Below are 25,372 nucleotides of genomic sequence, written 5' to 3'. Positions count from 1 at the left end.
TGTGAACTCATCCTCCTTGCTGGAGTTTACTTGGCTGAGGGCAGATTTCAGACTGCCCAAATCTTGCTTCAGGATTTTGAGTGTTTTCTTGATGATGGCAGAGAACTCATTTGCAAATCTGCATGAACTGTTGAGACAAATCCAACTTTTTGGTCCATCTATCATATGCACTCCTTTTTATTGATTAGAGATAATAACATGTCTGTGTCTCAGTCTCAGAGAGCAGTTGGGAGGACTGAAATGAGTCCATTTTAAATGATATTAAACAATTGGAGGCATGATTACAAAAGGAAGTCAAAAGCACTTCTCTAAACAAAAATGATTTCTGTGTATCTAACACATGCATGAGATTGTCAGTAGGTCTTTAAGTGGCACCCTTAAGTTGGATGACGTTAGCTTTTAGCAATAAGACGGATCAGTCTTGTTTTCTCCTGCGCTAAAATCTCTGATCTACGCTCCATTTCTAGCACAAGTCCCTAGAAAAAGTTGTGAATTCCTCTGCAGAGAAACCATTAGACATACATATAGTTTTGAGACCTAATACATCACTTACTGGTAAAAGCTTTGCTCAGAACCCAGTTTTATACAGTCTGACACTTGTCTTCTGCTTCCTACTTTTTGTATTATAATCATTCAGTGTCGCACAAAAACACACCTACCCCTTAGATTTAACGTGTGTCCTAACTTTTGACTAGTAGTGTACGTGGAAATGATTTTATTTTATTTTTTCTACGTTTTCTTGAAGAAGCACCACTAAACTTTCCCCCCGTCTCCTCTCTGAGCTCTCACCAGCCAGTAAAAGTCAGTCTGATGTAGAGTCTTTCTTCATTTCTATCTCTGTCCCTGTCACTCTTTCTTTTCCTCTCGTTACCCACCATATCACACGCTAGCAACTGGTTATCAACCTCCAATGTGTTGATGTCCAGTTGCTAGCGTGTGACACTGGGGGTAAAGCAAAACTCGGCTGTAACATGAAGCTCCAGGAATGTACATAATAAATGTCAGTGTGCCATCAAAACCAGACAAAAAACACAAATGTTCATGTTGGAAAGTTACGTCATGTTAATTTAAAGGGCCAAATTAAGACTTTAGATTAAGAAAATTGGAATTTTTCTGCTCATTATTTCTTTCATCGAGCTTTTAAAGAGTTATGTCTCTACTTTATTTTTCTTTCTTGTAACTTCTGTGTTGCTTTCCCGTCCTCTTTGCTACTATGGATGCTTTCAGATGCATGTGGTGTTCATATCAACACAAAAAAGATCATTTTTTTGCTATTGCCGTGTTTTAAAGAAAACTGACTTCTCAAGCATAACGTCCGCTTTCCCTCCTTTACATTTCCAGCTGTAAGAACAATCCTCCAAGTTTCCTGCAGTGAAGAACATGAGAGCAGCAACTGAAAGAGAAACCAGACCAACAGTCTCTTGTTGTGACACAAACAGCTGCTTTTAGTGCCAGGAATTAGCCTGCACCTCGCGTTGTCATGACATCCCCTGTTTGAATGTCGGCTCCTGGTGTTTTCAGAGACGATGAGGCCACGTTGCCTACCTCAGACATGCATAAAAGATGGCAAATGGGAAGTGTGGAAATGATGCGTCCTGCGGAGTTGAACTGGTGGCAAGCATAACGAAGAGTTTCTCCTCTGATGGCTGCTCCTGAAAAGTCACCTCCACATTCATCCATAACCTGCGGAGGTGTCCTGAGTTTCTCAGTGAGCTGGACTAATTTGTGACTGGGTATGAGGCACTTCTTTCCCCCCAGGGAACAAGCTGCTACCTTGTTTTTAGACTCTATACAAGTTTTTTCCTCTATCTGCCTCCCAGGAGATTTACATGACACCTGCTGAGCTTAAAGAGGGAATTCTCTCTTCTTTTTTTTTTGTCAGAAAACAATTTTCATTCAACCATCTGTTTAGGAAGCAGTTTTAATGCCTGCCAGAAATGTTTCCTAAACAGCAGGAAAGACGTCTTTTTATGTTGCGTCACACTAGGATGCTTTTTAACATCTTACAGGCTTAGCTTTTCTCAAGGTTAAAGAGGAAGCGACCATAAACCGCTGGGAGTGAATGGATAAAACCTTCAGTTCTGTTCAGCTGATCTGCTCACAAACCAACAAGTTGACTTTTCTGAGGTGCTGTCACTTTACCCACTCGTCATCTATTAATTCCTTACCTGCCATCTTGCAGCCTCCTGCAGCCAGTGTCACATAAAAGCTGCATCAGAATTTATGTCAGGAGCTGATGTGAAACAACCCTGAGAGGAAAACAGGCCAGTTTCACATCTGTGAGATAGTTTCATTCACCTGACTGAGTACAGACCAGTGGATCTGCTGCAGGAATCAGACATGGATGCAGTTTCACCTGCAAACATCTATTTTTAGATATGTGGCCAAATTTTGGGCCATGCTGAGATGCAGCACATCTACCTCATGGCCACTCAGGAAACACATGCTGAATACAAAGTATTACACTAATATGATAACAGGACCAGGAGGATGACGGTAAACGAATCAAATTCATGTGGCTACAGTAACTAGAGTGCTACAAGATCCTGAGTTCAAAAGTTCACTGTCTTTCTTCCCACGTGGCTGCGCCCATGAATTTAATCTCGGAGCAGATGGAACGGCTGCATCAGATACAGCACCAGCGCAAACAGAAGGATGCGACATATGTGCAGAAGGTACAAACGGAAACATGACTTCACATATCTCTGACTTAACTGTGCTGGAGTCTCTGCTGGAGGAGCAGGAAAGGTTTTAACAGGAGGCTCATCCGGAGTCTTCATTACTGCTGAGTCGCTGATTCACTTTGATAAATATTCTGTCCGTGGTTTCCACAACAAACAGTAACCGAACCGACGGGCCGCTGTGGATTATAGCTTTGTGATGTTTGATCAGCAGAACCTGTCTTACTTTTTGAGTTGCATCAGGAAAAGATCTCTCAGGTTAGATTCAGATTTTTCAGAAAATTTAAAAAATAACGAGTGAAGTGAGAAATTGTCAGATTTTTGACAGAAAGAAGAGAAACTGGAGATGCGAGTCAACATGTCAGCTAAATTAAAAATATAAAGAATATCCTGCTCACACAGTCAGCATAACAAAAACTTTATTTAGACTTCCACTCATGAAAACACGATCTTGTTCCTCCTGATAATACCACACAGAAGAAATTCCAGCTCATTTTACATGAATTTTCACTCATTTTTGAGTTTGGGAATTCTGGTTTTTCCTGACTTTTTATGTAAATTAGTCCCATTTTGTTTGTTAGCTCTAAAAGTAATTTCACTTTGATGCTTGAGAGTTGATTTGTCAGCTTTCAAATGTGCCTATACGTACACTGCCCCAAAGATAAAGAGAGCACATACTCATCAGCATGTCACTCAAAGTCAGTCCCACTTCTGGGATACCAGTCTGTCCAGTTTCCAACTTTCCCAAATGGAACAGACAACAGGTGGAAATGAGGCAGTTAGAGAGACAGCTCCTATAAAGCAACACTCCTGCAGGAGGAGGCCACAGACCATCTCTCCGCCTTCATCCTCTCTGGCTGATTTTTGGTGATTTTAGCTTTTAGCCAGTGTCCTCACCCCTACAGGGAACATGAAGGGTGCAACCCACGGTAGTTCTCAGGTAGCTCATGCAGGCTGTCAATGCTCGCTGTGGCAAGAAGGTTTGCTGTGTCTTCCAGCACAGTGTGGAGACCATGGGGGAGATACCAGGAGAAAGACCAGTATCCCAGGAGACCTGGAGGGGGTCGTAGGAGGACACCAACCCTGAAGCAGGACCGCTCCTTTATGCAAGGAGGAACAGGATGAGCACAGCCAGAGCCCTACAAAGAGACCTCCAGCAGCCACTTATGAGTACGTTTCTGCTCAATCCATCAAAAACAGACTCCATTCGGACGGTATGAGGGCCCCACGGCTCCAAGTGGGGCCTGTTGTCAGCCCAAAACTGTGCAGCCCGATTGGTATTTACCAGAGAACACCAGGGTTGACAGATTCACCGTTGGTGCCTCATGGTTGAGGACAGGTTCACACTGAGCACATGACAGACGTGAGAGTCTGGAGACGCCGTGGAGAAAGTTCTGCTGCTGCAGCATCTCGCATGCCCTGTTTGGCAGTGGGTCGGTGATGGTCTGAGGAGGCATATCCCTGGAGGGCCACTAGGTGCCAGGATGAGGTTCTCAGACCCAAAGTCAGACCATATGCTGCTGCAGAGGGACCTGGTTCCTTCTGATGCAGGACCATGCTCAGCCTCATGTTGCTGGAGGGAGTCAGTGTGAATCCAGACCTCCACGTGTCAATGATTCGGATTTCCATTGAAATTCTTATGTTATTTTGTTCTCAACACATCCCAGTGTGTAAAGAATAAAGAATTTCAGCTGGAAAATTTCCTTCATTATGATGTTTGAAGTCTTACCTTTTATGTTTTGGGCAGTGTAATTAAAAGGAATAAATGTCGGTGTCAGGAGAAAAAGAAAAGTCTGTCTGAGCTGAATGAGGGAAAATAATGCCAACTTTATCTGAATCATTTTTAAAATTATTTCTATAAAGTAAAGTAAAATAGATGAAAATAGAAAATATGCCAACCTCTATTTCTTAATTTAAAAATCAAATAAAATAAATCAATCAACTACTTTTTTAAATTTCAGATAAAAAAAATTTGAATTAAAGTTAAGATAAAAAAAATCCTGCGCTGGTCAAATTTTTTTTTTTTTTTTTTAATTTAAAAAACTGAGTAAGAAACTATGCCAACTTTTCAACAAAGAGTAAACATTCATACAACGCAGCGACAGTTATGGATAAAAGCTGATATTTACTTGCATGTGATTGCTGATGTTTGCAGAACGTCGGCCGTGTGAATTTTAATGGGGGGGGGGGGCACATGTAGTACCCTGTTCAGCAGATGGGGGGCGATATAGGACCTGAGAATCAGGACGGATCCAAGAGGGAAAAAAAGGATATCAGTGTGATAGATCCCCATTGCCAGAGCTGTGCTTCAGTGCTCATTCTCCCTCACAATTCTTTCCCTCTCTCTCGTCTCTCTCTCTCTCTCTAGCTCTCTCTCTCCCCCTTTCACACACACTCTGCCTCAGTGTTTTGCAGCCACTCGTTCTGCTGCGCTCTCATGTTTCATCTCCGTGGAGCACAGAGAGAGGTGATTCCACTCTCAGGCCGGCTGGCGGGCGCTTGCTCGGGCAAACGGGGACGGAGTTGAGGACCCGAGGGACCGGACCCTTCTTTGGGAAAGGGGGGGGGGGTTTCCAGCAGGAAAACATCCGGAGAAAAATTTCTCCCGGTGGAGATTATTTGCATCCCAAAAACCAGAGGTGGAAAAAAGGACGCTCTAAACTGGCTGCACAACCGCTGTCTGCGCAAGAGGTGCCTTCACTGTTAATTTGTGATTTTTTTTCTTTCACCTTTTCAGTATGCAGATTCATCGTCTTCTTTTCTCATGCAAATGGGAAACAGAGTGTTATTGACACAGATGCGCCGGTCCCTCTAATTCAGGTTTGCATTATGATAATGAAACACTGAATTTAGCCCTGGATTAATGCATGCTGCTGTATGTGTGTTTGCATATCTCTACAGCACAAGAGAATGTGACAAGAACCAGAATGCAGTAAATAATTCATGCCACCAGTACGACAGAAAACTTCCCAACTAGGTTATTCCTGAAATAATCAGCGCATGTTGCATCCACCTTCTGCCTGACGGTGCTGATTGGATCACCTCGTGTTTGGATGCATCTGTTGACATGTGTGCTCTCCAAGTATCATGATTCAGGAGCCCAGAGGGGATGTTGAAGGTTAGACTAATATCTCCTCAGCCAACTCCCATCTGTCTCTGTACTTCCATGCAGAGGAATAAGAAGGATGACACGTGTGTTGATCAGGAGGAATCCTTCCAGCTACCCCCCCCCCCCCCCCCCCCCCCCAAAAAAAAATCAAGCTTTGAGGAGTAGATGGATTGAGTTGGTGAAGAGGGAAGAGGGGGGGGGTGGGTACTCACCCCTTTCTTCTTATGTATCTCTCAATTTCTCCGTTATTCCTCCATTTTTTGTCTGTAGATTGTACTGGTTTTACATGGGAGTCCTTTCACATTCACATATAAGGTGAGTGTGAAGTAAAGGAGAGAGGCAGTAAAAACAGCTCCCTGGGGACGTGGAGGAGGTGATTTATGCATAGACGTCTCTCCACACGTGTTTGGCCAGCACTCCAGTTAACACCTCCACCAATCCATTGCTACGCTTGACAAATGCTGAAGCCCAGAGAGGGCAGTGTGTATTATTCATCTGTGTTCGTCTGTTTGTTTAGAGGATTATAGGGAATCCAGACTGAGGTCTTTAGGGATTCTGGGTCATTTGTTGCAGCCGTATTTTAACACTTCTGCTTGCTCTTGAAGTAGAAAATATACAGATTGAGATCCGACTGTCCAGCTTCCTTATCGAGGCCTGATTAGCCTTTTCCTGTTAACTTCCTTGGGATCAAAGATTAGCCGTAAACGTGACTGATTTGATTAGCATTCAGGGGTGCGATGACTGATTGCTCTCATTTGTGCTGCTCCAGGGGGCGTGATCGACAAGGACCTGCGTCACTACCTCAACCTGCGATTCCAGAAAGGTTCAGTGGACCACGAGCTGCAGCAGATCATCCGGGATAACCTCTACCTCCGCACCGTCCCCTGTAAGTTAACGCTTCCCTACCGCTCCCCTCCTCCGAGACACATGCAGCTTCAAGGTTCGCTTGTTGTTTGGTGAATCACGAGTTGTAAGAAAGAATGGCTCCAATCAAAGCAGCAGGATTCCCACATTTCCCATCATTTTACCATGTTATTAAAAGTCCACTTTCCTCAGTCCCAGGATTTAGTTTGCAGCGCAGGCTCCATCATAAGTCAACCCAACACCCAACACAGCTGACAAACTTCATTCAGAGTGTCTGGTATCACCAGCTGCTGCAGAATACACCGGCGAACACAGGCTAACGGTCCATGAATAAGTGCTTAACACTCGTGCATCGCTATGGACCTTTCTGTCATCGGGCCTTTATTTTGGCGCTTGCCTGACACGTTTTGGAAATCAAGTTTGAATTTTTCTAGCAACATTTACTACCTCCTGGAGTGATTACGGACAAAAATGTTCACTTCCAAAAAGAACTGTTATAAAATTTAATTGGTTAATATTTTTTTCTGTTTTTTTTCAGTATTTGTCTCTGAAATAACTTCAGCCCCGCTGAAAACTACCAAACATGTAAAGATTTAGAGGATTTTAACCGTTTAAATCCCAGCTTTATTGACTTCATATCACTGTTGTAGAAATTTTCAGTGGCCGGGGGATTTTTATTAAAGTATTAAATTTAAATCTCACTACCCTCTGAAGTCTTTAAGGACAAAAATGTCCACTTTCCAAAACTGCAATAAAAACTTAACATTATTTTTTCAGCTTATTTGGGTGAGTCTTTGTATCTGCTTCAGTCCTGCTTTTTAATTGGTTGAAATCTGAATAATTATTGGAATTTTAACCCTTTAAACACCTGCTCAATAACATGATGCTAATATTTTTATGGGAAGAACACACAAAAGTGAGTAATTTTCCATATAACAAATGTTGAATTACATAGATATGTCGATGGTTAGTCACAATATAAACTTTGATGCATAATTAGTTTTTGTCTAGAATTAAATTTAAAATTTACCACCCTCCTAAGTAGACCTTGAGTGGCGGATGTTGTCAGGCTGAACATATGCTTAAATTTTATATCCAAATATCCGTGTGTTCAGAGGGATTAATGAACTTCTGGACTGCTGGTTTAGTTTCGTCTGGAAGTTGGAATCTTTAAAATCAAGTGTTGACTGTGGCTCTAATTAGCTGCATTAAGTGCCTCACAAGAGCACACAGTTGTAATGGAGTGTTATGTAAACCATCAAAGATAAGATTTGGAGGGCTTTAAGCTATTGATCTTTGGTGTTGTTACTTCAGGGTAGCATTTCAAGCTGAATGCTTATCCTTGCCTCATACGCTGTGTGTGTGTGTGGTCCTTATTAGGTTTTTAATCTCCCAGTGCTTTTACAAACCAGGAGGAACTGATGTTTAAACTGTATTTATGGGATTGTTTGTTTGTAGACTATATGTACATTACCATCAGTCAGTAAGATGTGGTATTAAACTGTGTCTGTTTGGGTGTGTATAAGCTTTATCTGTGGAAAGCGTGTTAGCCTACCCATGCTATTAGGCCCAGCTGTCTGATGGCCTACTCTCCCCTGAATCCTTAATGGAGGTGCATTCTTCAAGGCCAGGAGCAGGCGGATTTTCCTTGAACTGCTTTTCTGTCTCTCTGTCTGAACAGAATATATCAGTGGAAACAAAAAAGGAGCTATTTGTTTGCAACACAAGCTTAATTTTCTCTGATAGCCTCTCACAGGACCGCTGCCGCTGAGGCATTGAAGATAGAGAAAGAGGTGAGCTGTGGAGAGTGGGGGAGCAGACAGAGAACAAATAGGAGGGAGGGAAACTAAAAGGGGACGGGGGTGAAGGGGAGGTGGCATGAAAATAGCATCCAGGCTATAAGTAAACGAACTGCAGATAAGCTGTTGCACAAAAAGGAAGCGAGGTAAGAGGAGGTTAACTTATTAATGATGCTTCAGTGCTGATGAGACGTAGCGGCTTAGCTTAGAGGTGGCTGATGGGTGGGTCTGGACTTTTAGTGTCAAATGATTGTATGTCATCGGAAAGAGTGCAATCAAACTGGTCCAAGCACGACTGTCTGCACATGACTTTGGCCTGTAAAATGCAATGTATACCACACAGTTACTGGGAAAAGTCCAATCAGCTGCTATTATTCAGACAATCTAGTCACATATTGTTAACATGTTGAAGTCTGTGTGTAGAAGGAAATGTCAATAAGCAGCATAGATTGAAAATTATAACCACATGAATAACTCCTACTAGGTCTTTCACTTGTTCAAAAAATCGAGTTTGAATGAACACACGTACACACAAGTGTTACGTCCTTTCGCTATACCATGGCCACGATTACATGAGTTTTAATTCAGAATAAAAACGAAATCCTCTTTAAAATGACCTCGTAAACAAATAATTCAGAATGAAAATGGCCGTTCAAAATGAAACTTAAATCTGAGGTAAGTAGCTGGTTTATTCTGATTTTAAACCCGAACTGAATAATTCTTCGTTCATGTAAATATTAATTCCGCTTTAAATGGATTCCGGTCTTTCTGAGCATGCTCGTTCCCTTGTCCTGTGACGGTACTCTGCCTTCCTCCTCCTCCTCCTCAGCTGAAAGTGTAGTAGGATGCTGGTGTCAAGCTGCTGCTTCAAAACTGAAACATCAGAGTGAAAAAGGTTCTTATTATGTGGTCTTCCATGTTGTAGCCCAAAGGAAAAGAAGCAGGAAGTGGAGCTTGTTTACTTCCGGTAGACATAAATACGCACGTCCACCCCCTGTCCAATCAGAACCCCCCCAACCCCCGATATAAAGTGGATTTAAATAAAGGCGATTAAATGTGTTTTCCATGTCAACCTCAGTTCAGAATACTGTAAATAGTATTCTCCTTCACGTTCACATGGAAATGTCCATCTAGATGTGAAGGAGAATAATATTAATTATAAATTATTTAATCCTGAATAATTAATTGAGAATTTAAAAAGTTCCATGAAGCATGGCCTATGTGTGATGACATCGTAACTAGGGGTTAGTTTGTGAATCAGATGGCCAGCGTTTGCTTCTTTGACCTGCATCAGTGTTTTTGTTTACTGAGTAAATTTACGGAAGTTTCCGAGCAAACAAGGCCTCCAATAGAAGCTGAAGTACTTTCACACGCTAGCTGTTAATACGGGAGGTACCGGCTGGATTTCACGCTGTAAGGTCACAATTTCCAACATTGTTTAATTAATTAAAATTTTAAAAGTCTAGGTCTTTTTTTTCTTCTTTTTCTACATTTGTACACAGATTTCAAATTGTTTAACATCCGCATTGCGATGCATCTAAAAAAAACAACTTTTCCCCCAACCCCTAATTATGACATGACTTGGTATTTTACATCATGGCTCCACCCTCTTCTAACATCACCGGAAAGCTTCATATCTTTGCCAAAAAAAAAGAAGCTGTCTGTTTTGGATGGCAGCTTAATGAGCTTCCTGGCAAATGAATGGCTGTAGCTGATTGTGCTGAACAGCAGGCAGTCAGATTACAAACACCCACTGTTGACACCCTCAAATGTGAAGCCTCTGTTGCATCAGTTGGGTGGGAAGCTAGCTGGTGAGCATAACATAAGCTCATTTCAAAGGTTACAGGCAACCAGTGTGCCTTCTGGCTGAAGGTAAAGCAAACAAGTGATACATCCTTTTACACAACTTCTATTTTGAAGCCCTTACAGACTGTAAGACCACAGTTTGATTAGTCTCTCCTGGAATTTTGTAGCATAAAAAAACAACCTTTTCTTGGGTAATGAAAACTGTACATGAATATAAAATGTAATTATGAAGATTATATTATATTTCTTTTGAAAGATTGCATGAAATGTTTCACCTGAAGCATTAAAAACAATCTTTGTTGACGATTTAAATTGATACGAAGGTACATTGAGGCTCATTGTAGTGAATGATAGTTGATAAATTTAAGGCCAACAAAAGGGCAAGAGAGATGAAAATTGTATGTGATGGATGTGAAGTAGTTCATCACAGCAATTTAAACATAACCTTTGAGTGGTAAAGAGCAGACATTTTTCACAGGGATGGGGGCCGACAGTGGAGAGTTACTGTCATTCATACCAGCAGTAAAGCTTTGACAGAGTCAGTGAGGACGGCTACGGCTGTGCCGGCTCTTAGACAAATTGCCTGGTTGAAGTCCAAGGTCAGAGCGTTAATAGCCTGAACCCACGTGAAATCAGGCCTATCGTCTGGTAATCCACATAGATTTGATGGGGAAGATAGAGGGCAGAGTGAAGGAAAAAAAGAAGTCATCACATCTAAGTGGGGCAGTACTGATTGAGTATATTGGTTAAATTACTGAATGTAAAGTACATTTTTTATAATTTGGCTCAGGACATTGTGTTTTGATTGTAAAGAAATAATGAAAGGCCATTTAAGTCCCATAAAGTGCTAAATTAAATTTAAATATGTGTATTGTCACTATTGTCACTAAAAATGTGACGGTTATCCGATCATTTGACTTAGTTTCTAAAAGTTCCTCTTTTTTGTGCTCGTGTTTGGTTCTTATTTTTGTCCTGTACAAAAAAAACAAAAAGTTTTCTCATTTTCTGATAACTCCCTCACCGCCTCGCCTGTTCACTCAGTGGACACAGAAAAGCACTTAGTGATGAGCAAATGAGGCATCTTAGTCCGTTAATAATACAGCATCTCTTACCTTTTTACCTGTGTCTCGCCTTCAGGCGATCAGCTCGAGTCCTTCTGAGATTATCGTGTCAGGAATCTAACATGACCCCTTAAAATGACACCCTGTTCATAGATCATTACCCTTCTAATTTGTTTCATGTTGAAACATCATGGTTGACCAAAGTGCTTCACACAAAATCAAAATAATAAAAAGAGAATATAAAAACATATACAATAAAACAGTAAACAGCAAATATGTATACCCATCAGTCCAAATACTCAGTCAAAACCAACATCTCAACCAGTGTTAAAAGCAGTGATTTAAAAACAGTTAGTGAAGAGGCAACTGGTTCCACAGCTTCGGCCCAACTACAGAAAGGCTCGGTCACCCCTAAGTTTCGTCTTGTTTTGGGGGACGTTGAAGAGTGACCTGTCTGCCGATCTGAACGAGCGTGATGGTGTGTAGGGCTGTAAAAGGTCTGACAGATATTGTGGGACAAGACTATGAAGGCACTTAAAAACAAATAAAAGAATTTTAAAATCAACTCTAAAACAAACGAGCAGCCAATGCAGGAAGGCCGGAGGAATATGCTCTCGTTATTTTATCACCAGTTAAAAGTCGAGTCGCTGCATTCTGGACCAGATGCAGCCGATCAAGGGAGGTCTGACTGAGCCCAGCATAGAGTGCGTAACAGTAGTCCAAGTGATTAGAAATTAAAGCATGGACTAAAATCTGAAGATGATGCTGAGAAAGAAATCGTTTCACCTTTAAAAGTTGTCTTAGCTGAAAGAAACTAGACTTCACCACCGAGCTTACTTGTGAGTCAAGTCTAAGATTACCATCCAAGCGCACCCCAAGGTTTATGGCTGTCGGCTTCAAATAATCTGTCAACAACCCCATGTCGCTGGTCCCTTATATGCATCACTGGGCCCAAATAGCAACACCTCAGTCTTTCTGTCATTAAAATGAAGAATATTAAAAGACATCCAAGCCTTAACTTCCTCTATACAACCGAGTACTGGTTTCACTGAGGGCGCACTGTTTTTCAGAGGGAAATAAATCTGACTGTCATCTGCATAAAAGTGAAAGGGGATGCCCAGCTTTCTAAAACTGTACCGAGAGGGAGCAAATAAAGCGAAGCGGTCCGAGAATGGAGCCCTGAGGAACTCCGCAAATAATAGGGGCCAAAGAAGACTCAGCAATTCCAATCTGGACACTAAAACTCTGCTCGGCCAAATAAGATTTCAACCTTTGTAAAGCTCCACCCCTAATACCCACCCAATTTTCCAGGCGAGACAAAAGGATCTGAAAGCCGCTGTGAGGTCCAACAGTACCAACACCACACAGTGACCGGAATCTGTGGCCATAAATCTGTCGGTCGGTCGACCGTCATTTTAAGCATGTTCTGACATTTACAATATTTATTTTATTATTTATTATATTATTTTATTTTTCATCTGATTTCCTTACATCTCTGAAAGACACGAGTATAAACTTACGTCGCCCCGTTACTACACTGTAATAACGATGTAATAAACTGATGCAATTTTTGATTTGCAAACTTTGCAAAAATAGCTAAAAAAAATTTTTTGTTTGTTTTTGTTTATTTTTGTGGGTTTTTTCTTTGAGAAATGCGGTCTTATTTATGCATTATTACGTTTTCAAAGGATTTTCGTCACTTTTTGCCAGTGGTTCCCAAACTGAGGGGTGGAGTTATGACAGGGGGACGCAGCAAAGCTAAATAAAAAGTAGTTTGTGCACTGCTGGTAAAACATGGACTAATGTGTGAAAGTACCAATGGGCAAACGATGGTGAATCAAGAACAGAGATTACAGCTACCAAAGTAAAAAAAAAAGTAAAAAAAAACGTTATTGTTGGGGAACCACTGCTCTATGCCAATAACCAATAGTTCAATAACTCATTACATTGTTGGAAAGTTGTTCCGTTTTTGGTTTTAGGACGTTAAAATGTTATTGGCTGTTATGAAATCGTTGGTTGCTGCCGTCCAGACATGGAAGCTATAAATCTGCCTGATGACTCAAATATGTGGCAAACCACTTCTGACCTTGGTTTATTTTTATTTTTTAACTAATTTATCTTTGCTTTTATTCACTCTTATTTATGTTTTTATTTTGTATTTATCTTATTTGTTATTAATTTATTTAGCATTTAGTATAGTTGTAGTTCATTTTATTCCTTCCTTTTTTTGTGAATAAATTCAGGTGTGAAGAGGTTAAAGATCTCTTTAAATCCTTGATGTTTAAGTGCTTTTCTGTTGCACTTTGTTTTTCTTCATCGCTGGCTCTTCTTTGAGGACAAGTTTTGACACCGTTTTGAAAAACATAATCTGGGATCCTGGATGGATCCTTTAGCAGCACATCTCAGTGTGGAGACGTTGTGACTGGATCATATTTTACCATTTGACGGCCTTTTCTTGGTGTGTACAAATAAGAGTTGGTTTGATCTTGCAGCATGACAGAAAGTTGTCATTTCAGTATCTTTCTGTTCCAGATGCTGTACTTTTTACCTTCGACTCTCAGTCAGCGGTAGCCCAGTGGCAATGGGAATACCTACCGAACGTGACCTCCTGGGTTTGCTTCCCACTCATACTATATTTTTGTTGTTCTTACTCTCAAATGTAAGTCGCTTTGGATAAAAGCGTCTGCGAATAAAAGCGACTGTAGAATAGAATAGAATACTTTCATTAATGGTTTTTTTCTGTATGCAAGTCCAATTTGTAACCTGCGGTCACTCTTGAAAGTGACTTCCGGCTATCTACTCGTGACTGGTTTAGATCGCTTCCCTCGGTTAGTCACATCTGTGTTTCTGTTTAATAGTTGGAGGGATGAGGGACATAACCAGGATTATAAAGGACTAACTATTCTCCAAGGCCCTACAATTTGTTATTTATAATCTTAGTGATAGGACCAATAAACCTTAGAGGGGAGAGTCCACTGAAGGGGCGAGCAAAGGAAAGGAAACACATATATTTGCTTGTTTATTCTGTCTCTGTGACCATGACCCGGTAAATACCTGTGGTCAAAAGCTTACTTTCTCTCATATCTCTCTTTACTCTGCTTTCTGTTTCTTCTCCTCATTGACTCAGTACAGGCAGGGTGGGGTTTCCATGGCAACCATTTCCACTCCCCATCTGCGTCAAACTCTCAGCTCCTCTTCAAACCTCAGCCCGCTTTTTCTTATCTTTTTTTTTCCTTTCGTAACCTCCTCCTTCCAACCCCGTCCATCGACTGGTAAAGAAAAGCCTGGTCTGAGGGCTCAGTGCTAAAGGTGCTGCTTGTATGAAATGTGATTGAAATCCAGACCTCTGACTTCTCAGAATCAGGCGCAGCATCAGATGACCCCTGGATGCAGAGGTGTGTTTGTATTTGGATGCTGCAGGTGAAGGGAAGCGTTTGACTGACGAGGCGGGACACAGATGTGGATTTACCTGGTGCTGAGTGTGACTCAAAGCACAATGCTCGACGACAGATGTGTCCCACAGACGTGAACGGAGGAAGGTGTGAAATTTGCTCCCTAATTGGTCTTTGTAACACCTCCTCCTCCCCAGAAACATTCACCAAGCCCCTGCTGCTTTCTACCACAATAATTTAAGAAGCTGCATGATGTCCTTATGGTCACCGACAGCGCTGTGTCATCTTTGTTATGATGATCTCTGATAAAACACCTTCCACTTGTAATGTTTGTGTTTCACTCATTTTCTAACTTATTAGTCATTTCTAATGAGGGGAAAAAAGCCTGACATCTCTCTGTAACTGGGCTCAGTTTCACTGCAACTCATTGCTGCCACCAACTGTGACAGTCTGCGGGGTATTCCTGGGATCTGTCTGCACTAATGATTGAAAATGACAACTTGTTTTAGATGGAAACTGCAGATAATCTAAACTGGAGGGAAAGAGTAAAAATGGACCTCGGCTCTCTTTAATTGTATCCACGGAGACGTCTAACTATGTTTTATTCACACGGTGCTGTCGCTGCAGAGCGCTCAGCGTGGAAAAGGCTCGATCAGTCAGAGGTGTGACGTTGATTGGGATGTACTAATTGCATGTAACTTGATCTTCAATCCACATATTGAACGTAATTGAAAAGATGTTAATGAGACTGTTAAAATTCAAAATAAACTCTTGATCCTCGCAGAATGGTGATTTCACACCAGCGCCTCATTTTTAGAAAGAAAAGCTCCCATATGTCATCACACCTGAGACAGGAAGCTGAGAGTGCACGTCTGGGACACTTTCCCAGCTCACCTGTGGACCGACTCCCTGATGCCGCTCGGCTTTTGTTCTTATCCAGTTTTGATTATACTCTGGCCTTTTCACTGACTAGCTAAAAGAGTACGAATCATTTTGGACATGTGTGGGAAAAAAAGAGAAATGTTGTTTAATCTTATTGTAAATAAACTCTGCTCTCTACTTTAAAACAAAGAGGAGAAAATACTTCATGGTACCAAATAACCAGTGGGTAAAACTACCTTCCCAACTATTGCTGCGACTGAGTGTAAACTTCTCCCAGCACAGCTGCTATTGATTCGCAACCTTTTTTGAGCCAGTGCCCCCTGCCATCCCCCCGATTGGGCGGATTTGTGCTGTTCAGACTGTAATAAGAAATATCAGAAATGAGTCACGTATGTACAAAAAGCCAGATTCGCCTGCAGTGTAAACATTGCTAAATGTCTCCCTGAATATCAGGCCTCACACACAACTGTGTGAGTAGAAATCACCTGGCAATGCTTAGCAGTATAAAAATCTAACTTTAAATAGGTCAGCATTCCTGGATTAAAAACAGTGCTTAAAGCACATAAAGATTTTCGGGCTGTTTTTTTTCCTGATTTTCCTCCTTCCCGACCAAGGACAGCAGACGCCCGATTATCTTACGTCTTATAAGATTTTCCTATAAAATGATCATGCGGTCTGAGGTGTGTTAAGACTGAATTCGTCCTGAATTCATGGCTGACAATCGGAATATTGAACATGTTTAATATTTACGACTGAAACGCTCCCCGTGTGAGGAAAGCCGAACATCAGAGAGCGAGCTGATGTTCCGGCTCGGAGGATTAGATTCTGGATCGGTTGCGGGACAGAATCGTTGTGTGTGTGTGTTCTGTGCTGAGATTATCCGAGCTACCACACACACACCATCAACAGTTAAATGGCTGATTTTTATCTTCATGCGTGAGGTCTTGACCAGATAAAAAAGCTCATCAGATTTAAAAAGTCCTTGTGTTCCAGGCCTAAGTCAACTCGTTTAGTTGCACAGGACTCACGAAGCTCCAGTCATGTACGTTTAGAAGAAAGTTAGTTTTTTAGTCAGAGTGAGCCCTCCTACAACAAACCATCTTTGGGTTAATTTGCTTCTGGGTTGTCATCAGTGTATCTAAGGTAAAAATGGGTGCCAACCCTCATTTCTCTTGACTCTGACTGCTAACACCCCATTTTAAAAATATTACCCCCAAAATTTACTGTTACTAAGCTGACTGAACAATCATCATTTGGCACAGGACTTTGTTGAGCAACACGATGCCAAGAAAACAAATATTTGACTTTTGAAATGTTAAAGTTTCATGGTTTCAGAGGTGTTAAAAAGAGGAATAACTGACCCTGTTGTTGGAGATGTCTGTCAGCTGTGAACCCTCAACAACCGGCTTTGATTCTGCCCTCAGACCTGCTTGAGGACGGCCTTAATATTCATGATCAGAGCCTTTGTGCCTTAAAGACATGTCTTCAACCACTGATGATCCTGTCAGATCCTACACATCCTAGTCTACTGCTCACAAACACACAGCCGATGTAAGGTTTTATTTAGACGAAGAGAGCAACCAGGTTACAGCAGCTGTTATTTGAACCTTTTAATCTTTTTATCCCACACATACGAAGGCCTTAATCAGCACAAGTATAACTCAATGAACACATTTTGGTTGTTTCTTACTATGTTGAGTTCATCCATCTGTTTTCTTTCAGTATTTATGACAAACCTCTCAGACACGTTTGCACCAGTTAACCAGAAGCAGGGAGGAAGTAAACACCAACATCATGGAGATTTGCTCATGAAAGTTTAAGGTTAAGGCATCGGGTCCCATTATAACGTACGGTTTTCCAAAATAAACAATGCAGTCAATTCCGTAAGATGTTATGATGGCAACACAAGCCCATAGAAATCTGGTCTCATGAAATTTAAATGGGTTGCTAGGCAACATTTAGGCAATATCCACCCGATATTCGCAACATCGCTTCTCTCCCATCATTCACATCTGCTCTCCAAACCCACCTGTTTAAACTGGCCTGCTCACTATCATTCATGTAATCTCACTGTTTATTGTCATTTGTATATCAATGTCTTTTACCTGTTTTTAACTCTTGTAATTTATATTTTATTTGTCTTTATTTATTTTTCCTTTTGTGTACGGTGACCTTGGGTGAAGAAAGGCGCCAAGAAAAAAATTTATTATCATTATTATTATTATAATATTTGAAAATTGTTCAACCTCAACAACCAAAAAGAAAGTCACGATAAACAACACAGAAAAAGGAAAAGAAACTTGGTTTAATTTCCTAGAACTACATAATAAATTATGTTGGAAGCCAAATATTATTTATGTTAAAATAAAATATCAACTTCAGTTACAATATTATATAAAGTTAAAGATTTCATAAACCAAAAAATCCTTCTAAAGTCTGAACTCCTCCTTTATGCTTCCATATATGACCTACGTTCACAAGGCAGGTCTTAATGATCAAATCTGATTTTTTTTTGTGTGTGTGTGTGTGTGTGTGTGTGTGTGTGTGTGTGTGGTCGTTTACGTTTCCATTCAATGCGACTTGTGTGTGAACAGTACGGCCCGAAGTGGCCTCGACCGGATCGGATATGTATCCTGTTAGGACCACATATGAAAGAGGTCTGGCTCGGACTTCAGATTTAAGTTGTTTAGACTAAAATGTGATACGAGTCACATGGACAAAAAAAATGAGTCGCAGTGTGAACGAAGCCTCACTGGGTGGAAGTGTTGGGAAATACAGAAGAAACATCCATCCAGTTTACATTTAGCATTAAAGAGTCCCAGCCGAGGCTCGAACCAGCGGCCTTCCTGCTGTAACCGTGTGCCGCCACCCTGCTGCCCTAAAACACAACTTTAAAATGAAAAGATTATGTCCCAGCAACGATTACGTCTTTCTAAAGTCTCTTTACGTAACTTTGATGGTGTTGTATAAAGTTCCATTTGAATTGATGCGTGTTCGCTCTTCATTTCTAATGATTGTATGAAGGAACAGGTCATCTTCATCGTCTTCTTTTTCAGACATAAAAAGTCTCCTCAGTTCATGTTGAGCTTGCTTCATGTCTGTCTTGTTTTATTTATTCATTTTTATTACCTTTTTTTAAATAAAATACATCTAAATATTGAAATGCAGCATCTTTCATGTTTTATTAATCATGAACCAAGCTGGTCGACCAAGCATGAACTTGGTTGACTTCTTCTTCGGTGGTGGTTGTCCAGCAGCTGGGGAGATCGACATGAAAACCACGTCCAGCTCCAGTTTGTTTTACTCTTGCGGTATTCCTTCTTTACATTTTTTGAACATATTATTTGCTTTTGTGCTCTTTGGTGTGTTTTTTTTTAACTTCACTGAAACATCAGTGAAACATCAGACCTGTCGTCTGGGTCGACCTGCCGTGACCCTGATCAAGACGTTTGAAGAAGATTTATTTATATTGATTTTCAGGTTTTGAACCAACATTTATTTGGTTTGAAGGCGCCGGCTGGTTCAGTCTGGATCAGGAACTCCGATGCAGTTCCTTCCTGTACAGTCACACAGAAACTGCTCCGGCTTTATTTTCTCTGCTGAGAAAAGAGAAGATGATTGTTTACGAGAAGCAAATGTTGCAGCAGTCATGAAACAGTTTACCGCTGCATTGAACTAATTTATGTGTACTTGCATGAGTGCTGCTGAAGCCTTTTAGTTCCTCTTATCTACGTTGAAAATGCTCTTCATAAAATTGTGTCCCTTCCTCCCACCTGCTTTCCGGCTGTTGTTCTTTTGTCTCCAAAATGAGTCACTTCCCGTTTCAGGGACCGGAACAGGCGGCGAGGCCGGAGCCGAGGGAAGAGGATCCCCACGGTCCGCCTCATTAGAGGCACTTTCTCTGTCACACTGCTGTAGCTGTAGCAGCATCAGGCTTCACTATCCCTCATGTTAATTACTGGGCCTGTATGAGTAATTGGCTCCTCGTGGAAACTAAAGCAAAAGCGAAGAATGGGATTTAGAAAGAGAGGAACATGGAGACCGGAGATCATGGTTTTCAGACAGTGTAAGCCAATTTTCAGTGTTTTGTGATGCTCTTTCTTATATATCTCCAAGGAAGAGAAAAACCCTTCTGTCCAGTAAGCTTTCCTTTTCTAAGATACTTTTTTATCCTCCATTCGTTGAGATTTTCTATCAGATCTGCCCAAATGAGCTGCAGTGTCTCCGGAAGTTTCCCCAGCTGATCTCAGATTTCCAAGACAATCATAATGCAGAATGTGCTGATTTTCACCATCATATTCTGGAAATATCCCAGTAAAAATTTAATCTTGAATCCAATCTTCGCAGCCGCTGCTGTCTGGTTTTAGGTAAAAGACAGCTGCTCCGTGTCTTTAGCCAGCGTGCACACACATACATGAGAGCCGAGCGCTGGTTCTGTTTATCCAGGAGCCTAATGAAGTCTTTCTTTGCCACATCAGTGGACCAGCAGGATCTGGGATTGAACGTGCAGGGGCGGCCACGCTGTGTCCAACTGTGACCTCCTGAATGAGCGAAAGCTGTATTATGATACGAAGGTGACGATCATCTCCAGCACGATGCAATGAACTGGACGGATTCAACATGTTTCAGCTGATGTGATGTCGAGGTTCTGGTCTAGAGGTTTTTTTTTTGTTATTTAAGAGGCTGCATAAGCTTCATATGTTAGAAGCAGGTCATCATGGTGCAATGCAGCAGCCGGCTCAGAGGATGCAACGTCTCACCACGGGAGGAATCTGCACATTGGTCACATATTTGGGTCAACGGCGCGCACGTGATCAAGGTTTTTATCCTGTTTGATTGCTTTTTCATGTTATCTATCCTTTTTATTTGTTATATAATTTAATCCATCCCATTCTTTGCAGCTGCAACGGCCCATTTTCCCCCTCAGAGGTGATTAAAGTTTCATGTCATCTTCAGACAAAATGACAACTTACAGCAGGTCTCCCTACAGGCTCAAGTGCTAATTCAAGTGCAGCAGATTGACCAACCACAGAGACACCAGTAAATGGAAATGCTTTTTACCTTCTCTTTTTTTTTTTTTTTAAAGCAGCAGATATTCTCAAAGGACAGGATTAGAAAACGGTGGAATTTGCTGTTTTCATTATGGCTGCGCGTAGCTTGAGTGGCTTTGTAAACATCTTCATTTGTAGGTGGTGAACAGATGGGCTTAATATTATCACTCATGATCCATTTCCTGAGGAAATGATGTCTTAAAAAGAGGCTTCTTTTTACCACAGTCCTCCTTAAGACAAAGCTGTCAAGAAAAAGAAAAGTGACGAATGATCCTGAAGGGAGCTTCTCATGTTTGATCTTTTACATTTCCTTTTTAAATTTTCCAGTTTCAAGTTTCACTTTCCAAAGTTTGAAAACGGACAGTTTTTATCTTTATGTTGAGAGGACCAGCATAAACACTGATAAGTCACCGAACTTTCACAGTGATGCCTGTTTTTTCTGCCTCCAGACCGAAATGACAAAACCTAATAGATGAAGTACATCTTTACAACTGCACGAACTGTGTGTATGTTCGTGGTCACCAAAGAAAGCGGAGACGTGAGGGAATATGTCAAAATATGTGTTACTGTGTCAGAGTAAATTCACCTGGAACACAGTAGGAAATGTAAATGTTATCTCCTCTTAATAAGGACAATATTTAGAGTAAAAAGCTGCCTTATGATTCAAAGGTGTTTAAAGCTCCCCCTCATCAGACTTTACTTGACTAATTCCCGATGAGGATCTGTACCAAAGTAGAAGCTAAAAAAGTGAATCTGAGCAGTTTTCCAGATGTTTTACAGGCAGAACCTCTACATGCACCCAAATATGTAATTAGACCTTTCACAGGTACCAGACTGGAAAACTAGTTATATTTCACTGATAAAAATATCTTGGTAACCCATTAGCTGATTTATCCATCAATCACAGTCCAGACAATAAAGGGATAATGTCCACGTCGCCCATAGAAACACCAGTAAGATTCCTAAAAGGCAGTCATAGCAGAACTCGTTAGCGGACTTTTTAGAGCTGGAATCAAACTTTTCACCACAAACAGCAGAAGTAAGAGACGATTTTGGGTTTTGTGAAGTGTTTGCTCCTGTTTAGCTGCCAGCTCATTGTGTTTTTGTTGAAAAGTCATGAGACAGACATCTTGTGTGGTTTGTCTGAGGTGGAGAAATTAGCAGAAGCTCTAAAGTAAAAGTGAATTTTCTTGTTTTTGTTACATTTCCAAATAAATTCCTGGGGTTGGAATTGTGTTTTGTTAAGATGGCAATGGTTGGAAGAGCCTCCCCATCATTTTGGTATGCTACATGTTAGGATTGGTGCTTCCTAGAGTGTCCAGAAATGGTTTGTTCCGCATGGATATCACTCCGCGCACTTGTGAGAAAAACGTTCAGTTGCTGGTCTAATGGAGTTAGTTTTGTACTTTTACAAAGGTACCAACAAGCTAACATTGATGCCCGTATGGTGCTAAGCTTGCTGCTAGTTGCAGAGACACACTTCAGGTGTGTTTTAATGTGCTGGATCCAGCATCTTATATTTTTATGTTACAGATTTTGCAATTTGCTCTTTTATTTGTCCTTTGTGTAGAAATACACCATAAACGGAAAGTTATAAGGAATTTTGGGATGGAAAAAAGTGTGCTTGCTGGGGCAGCTGTAACCTTTCATCAGTGTTACCCCCTGCAGCAGACTGACAGTCAGACAGAGAAGAAAACGTTTAAAATAGCAAGTCTGAAGTCACAGTACATGCAACCACCTCCTATCTGACCTGAGGTTTGTGGCTCACATGGATCCAGACATACCAGCCTCATCTATGATAAATCTGCTCTTTACTGAGTTGCAGCAGTAAATCATTGAAACAGCTATTCCACGTCCCCACAGGAGTTTGTTGCTACAGTCAGATAATCTCCTAACCTCGCTGACCCACGCGTTCTAACAAATCCAAACGCTCTGAGTCATACATGAAGCTCAGTACCTCAAATACCTCATAGCTCTCATAGTTTGCAGTCCGGCGTGCCGGTAGAGACGGGAATACCGAACACCAGATGAGCATCAAAGACCGGAGCATTCATTTTTCTTCCTGGCAAATCTTTTGTTTGTGCTTTTGTTTGAACTGTTTCTCTCTGTGATCCTGTCATGCCCCAGAATCTTTTCAGCTAAGAAACCTGCAGTTGTTGAGTTTTCGTGTACTCACCCAATTCCACAAAACGCAAGCCAGCACTTGCTTCAGAGAAATCTTGCAAAGCCAATTTTCCCTCCTGTTTGTTTCAGTAAATTGCACGGAAAACTCCGTCCAGACTACTTTTCTTTCTCCTGCTCCTTCCTCTGCTTTGCTTTGTGTTTTTGGAAAGTGCTTAATTTCAAAGGGAGATGCTGCAGCCTTTCAAGGATCGAAGTCGTACTGACCAGAAAGGATCAGGGCATGTTTCTGTTTGACACGGACACCCCCCCATTCAAGCTGTCCAGGTCCAGAATACATACACATCTAAAGAAAACACTGTTTGGATTTGGATATTTTGCAGTAAAAATCTATATATTTTGCGTTTCTTATTCATGCTTAGCTCCCTGGAGGCTGAGCTGACCTGTTTCACTGCTGCTGATGATCTCTGCTCCGACTGATTCTCTACCATTAGACAGAGTTGAGTCTGAACCTGCATCTTTTCTGCAGGGAGTCAGTCTTGTTTGAAAATTCTGGCAGTAATACTGAGGCTTGAATGATGGCATCTGTAGGGACGTGATGAGAGCCAATTACAAGCCAATTACCCTGATTAATGGGATTATAGCGAGTACCTCTCCTAATAGATATCCACACAAGCAAGTCAGAGCCCTCTCCTCGATTTAAAACAGATAAACGCAATTTCTCTCACACCAAACAACTTTCTAAATAAATAAACATTATGAGTCGGTGTGAAGCCGGCTAACAGCTTATCTTTGACTGGAAGTGATCCACAAGTATTTAATGGCCGTGTTGTACTCTGGCTCACGTTTGGAAATGAAGCTGATAGACAGCAGCGAGGACAGAAACCACGTCCATCCAGAGGAAAGAGCTCTTACCTGTAGAACTTACCTGTTCTTGTTTTTTTTGTGCAAACCCAAGAATATTTTTTAGAAATGTCTCTCGTGTGCAACTCAGGGACATTGTTTGGTCCCTTCAACACAAATCACATAGAAGTTCTGAACCCTCGTGACTTCCGGACCTTTAGTACCCTCTGGGGACCTTTGTGGCCAAAAATATCTACACACAAAAACTGATATTAAATCATCAAACATTTTTTTCTTTTTTTTTCATGAATCACTTAAACAACTTGAGACCTCAAAACAATCAAACATTCAATCATTTTAGGACTTTTACCCCTTTAAATGTCAGTTCGGTGGTATGAATTATTCCATAATTTATTTATAAAAATAAAAAAACACCAAAACTGAATTATTCCTCATATAATGTGCAAACACCGATGCATTCGTATTTGTTATGTGGCGTCATGTATGTAGTAGATGTATGTAGATGGTATGTAGTGTCAACCGACCCCTATAACGAATGAAAACAAAGCATCCAGGTTTCCCTTGGGGCCCGTTCGGGCCCAGCCTGAAAGGGAGACATGGAACCCCCTCCTGTGGGCTCACCACCTGCAAGAGGGGCTGTAGGAGAAATACTGGGGTGGTGGTCCCTCAGTCTGCCAGGTTGTGCTCCAACTAAAGGGGATCACACTCCTCAGTCTCTCTGGTTAGTGGGGTGTTCTCTCTGGGTTGGGAATGAGGTCCCGCCCCATGTGGAGGAGCTCGGATATCTGTGGGTCTCGTTCATGTGTGAGGGAAGGATGGAGCGGGAGATCAACAGGCTGACACACTTAATGTTATCAATACAATTTTAAGTCCTTTGTTTTTGCCTCATGCAAGCATTTGGATAAAGGGTTAATGCACTAAATAGGTTGATGTTGGAGGTGTAAATGTGGGACGTCTGGGCTTCGCTGCTTAGGCAGCTGCCCCTGTGACCTGACCGGATACGTGGCAGAAAACGGACAGATGGATGGACTGAGTGGTTGATTGATTCTCCCTCTGGGGGCCTTCTTGAAAAAAAAGAAGCTTTTTTTTCATAAATCATTTGAACAATTTCAAAGCTGCTCAAAACGACCAAATATTCAATCATTTGAAGACTTTTAACTCTTTAAATGCCAGTTATGTGACTTATTATGGATTCTTGAAAAAACACAACAACATGATAGATTTTCTGCATAAATATGAGGGGAACGGGGCTTTGGTGGTGACTGGAGTCTTGGGTATGTCAAAAATGATCAACCAAACTGATTTGATTGCATTTGTATTTTTTATGTTGTCAGATTCTCCCTCTGGGGACCTTTTAGCTAAAAATGTCCCGTTGACTTCCACTAAACTAAATGTTTTAATCTCATTCATTCATTATTTAATGTCAGCGTTTCATTTGGAAGAAAAGTTGTGATGTTTGACATTTTTACAGGGTTCCACTTGATTCTTTTTTCCCGTCGTAGGCAGATGCAAGAAGTTCTTGTCATTTTTGCCAGTTATGTTATGGAGTCATGGGACCACCAGGGGGCGCTAAGAGCGATTTGTTTGTGTGTGTGAAATAATTTTTACTAAAATATCGATAATATGTTAATTAGGAATTTTTCACAGTTACACACACAAAAATAAATAAAAGAAGAAATCTTGCCCCTGGTACTCTGTGTGCTTATGTCCTGACTAAAGCAGCATGATCGATTTAAATTTTA

The 25,372-nt window shown here is 41.2% G+C and overlaps 1 protein-coding gene across 12 annotated transcripts in view; it reads left to right on the top strand.

The window, feature by feature from the left end:
* magi2a (membrane associated guanylate kinase, WW and PDZ domain containing 2a) overlaps positions 1-25,372 on the top strand; it is a 265,202-nt gene that overhangs the window by 77,578 nt on the left and 162,252 nt on the right. For all 12 annotated transcript variants that reach the window (XR_006009256.1, XR_006009257.1, XR_006009258.1 and 9 more), the window contains one exon: positions 6,560-6,676. Coding sequence is in view for 9 of the 12 variants with exons in the window: in XM_041977298.1 (XP_041833232.1) it covers positions 6,560-6,676 (117 nt within the window). In the remaining 3 variants the exon portion in view is untranslated. The remainder of the gene's footprint in view (positions 1-6,559; positions 6,677-25,372) is intronic.

The sequence above is a fragment of the Melanotaenia boesemani genome, chromosome 23, assembly GCF_017639745.1.
Source record: "Melanotaenia boesemani isolate fMelBoe1 chromosome 23, fMelBoe1.pri, whole genome shotgun sequence".
Taxonomy (NCBI): domain Eukaryota; kingdom Metazoa; phylum Chordata; class Actinopteri; order Atheriniformes; family Melanotaeniidae; genus Melanotaenia; species Melanotaenia boesemani.
The sequence above is the reverse complement of the archived record's forward strand: the minus strand, read 5'-3'. Positions and strand labels throughout refer to the sequence as shown.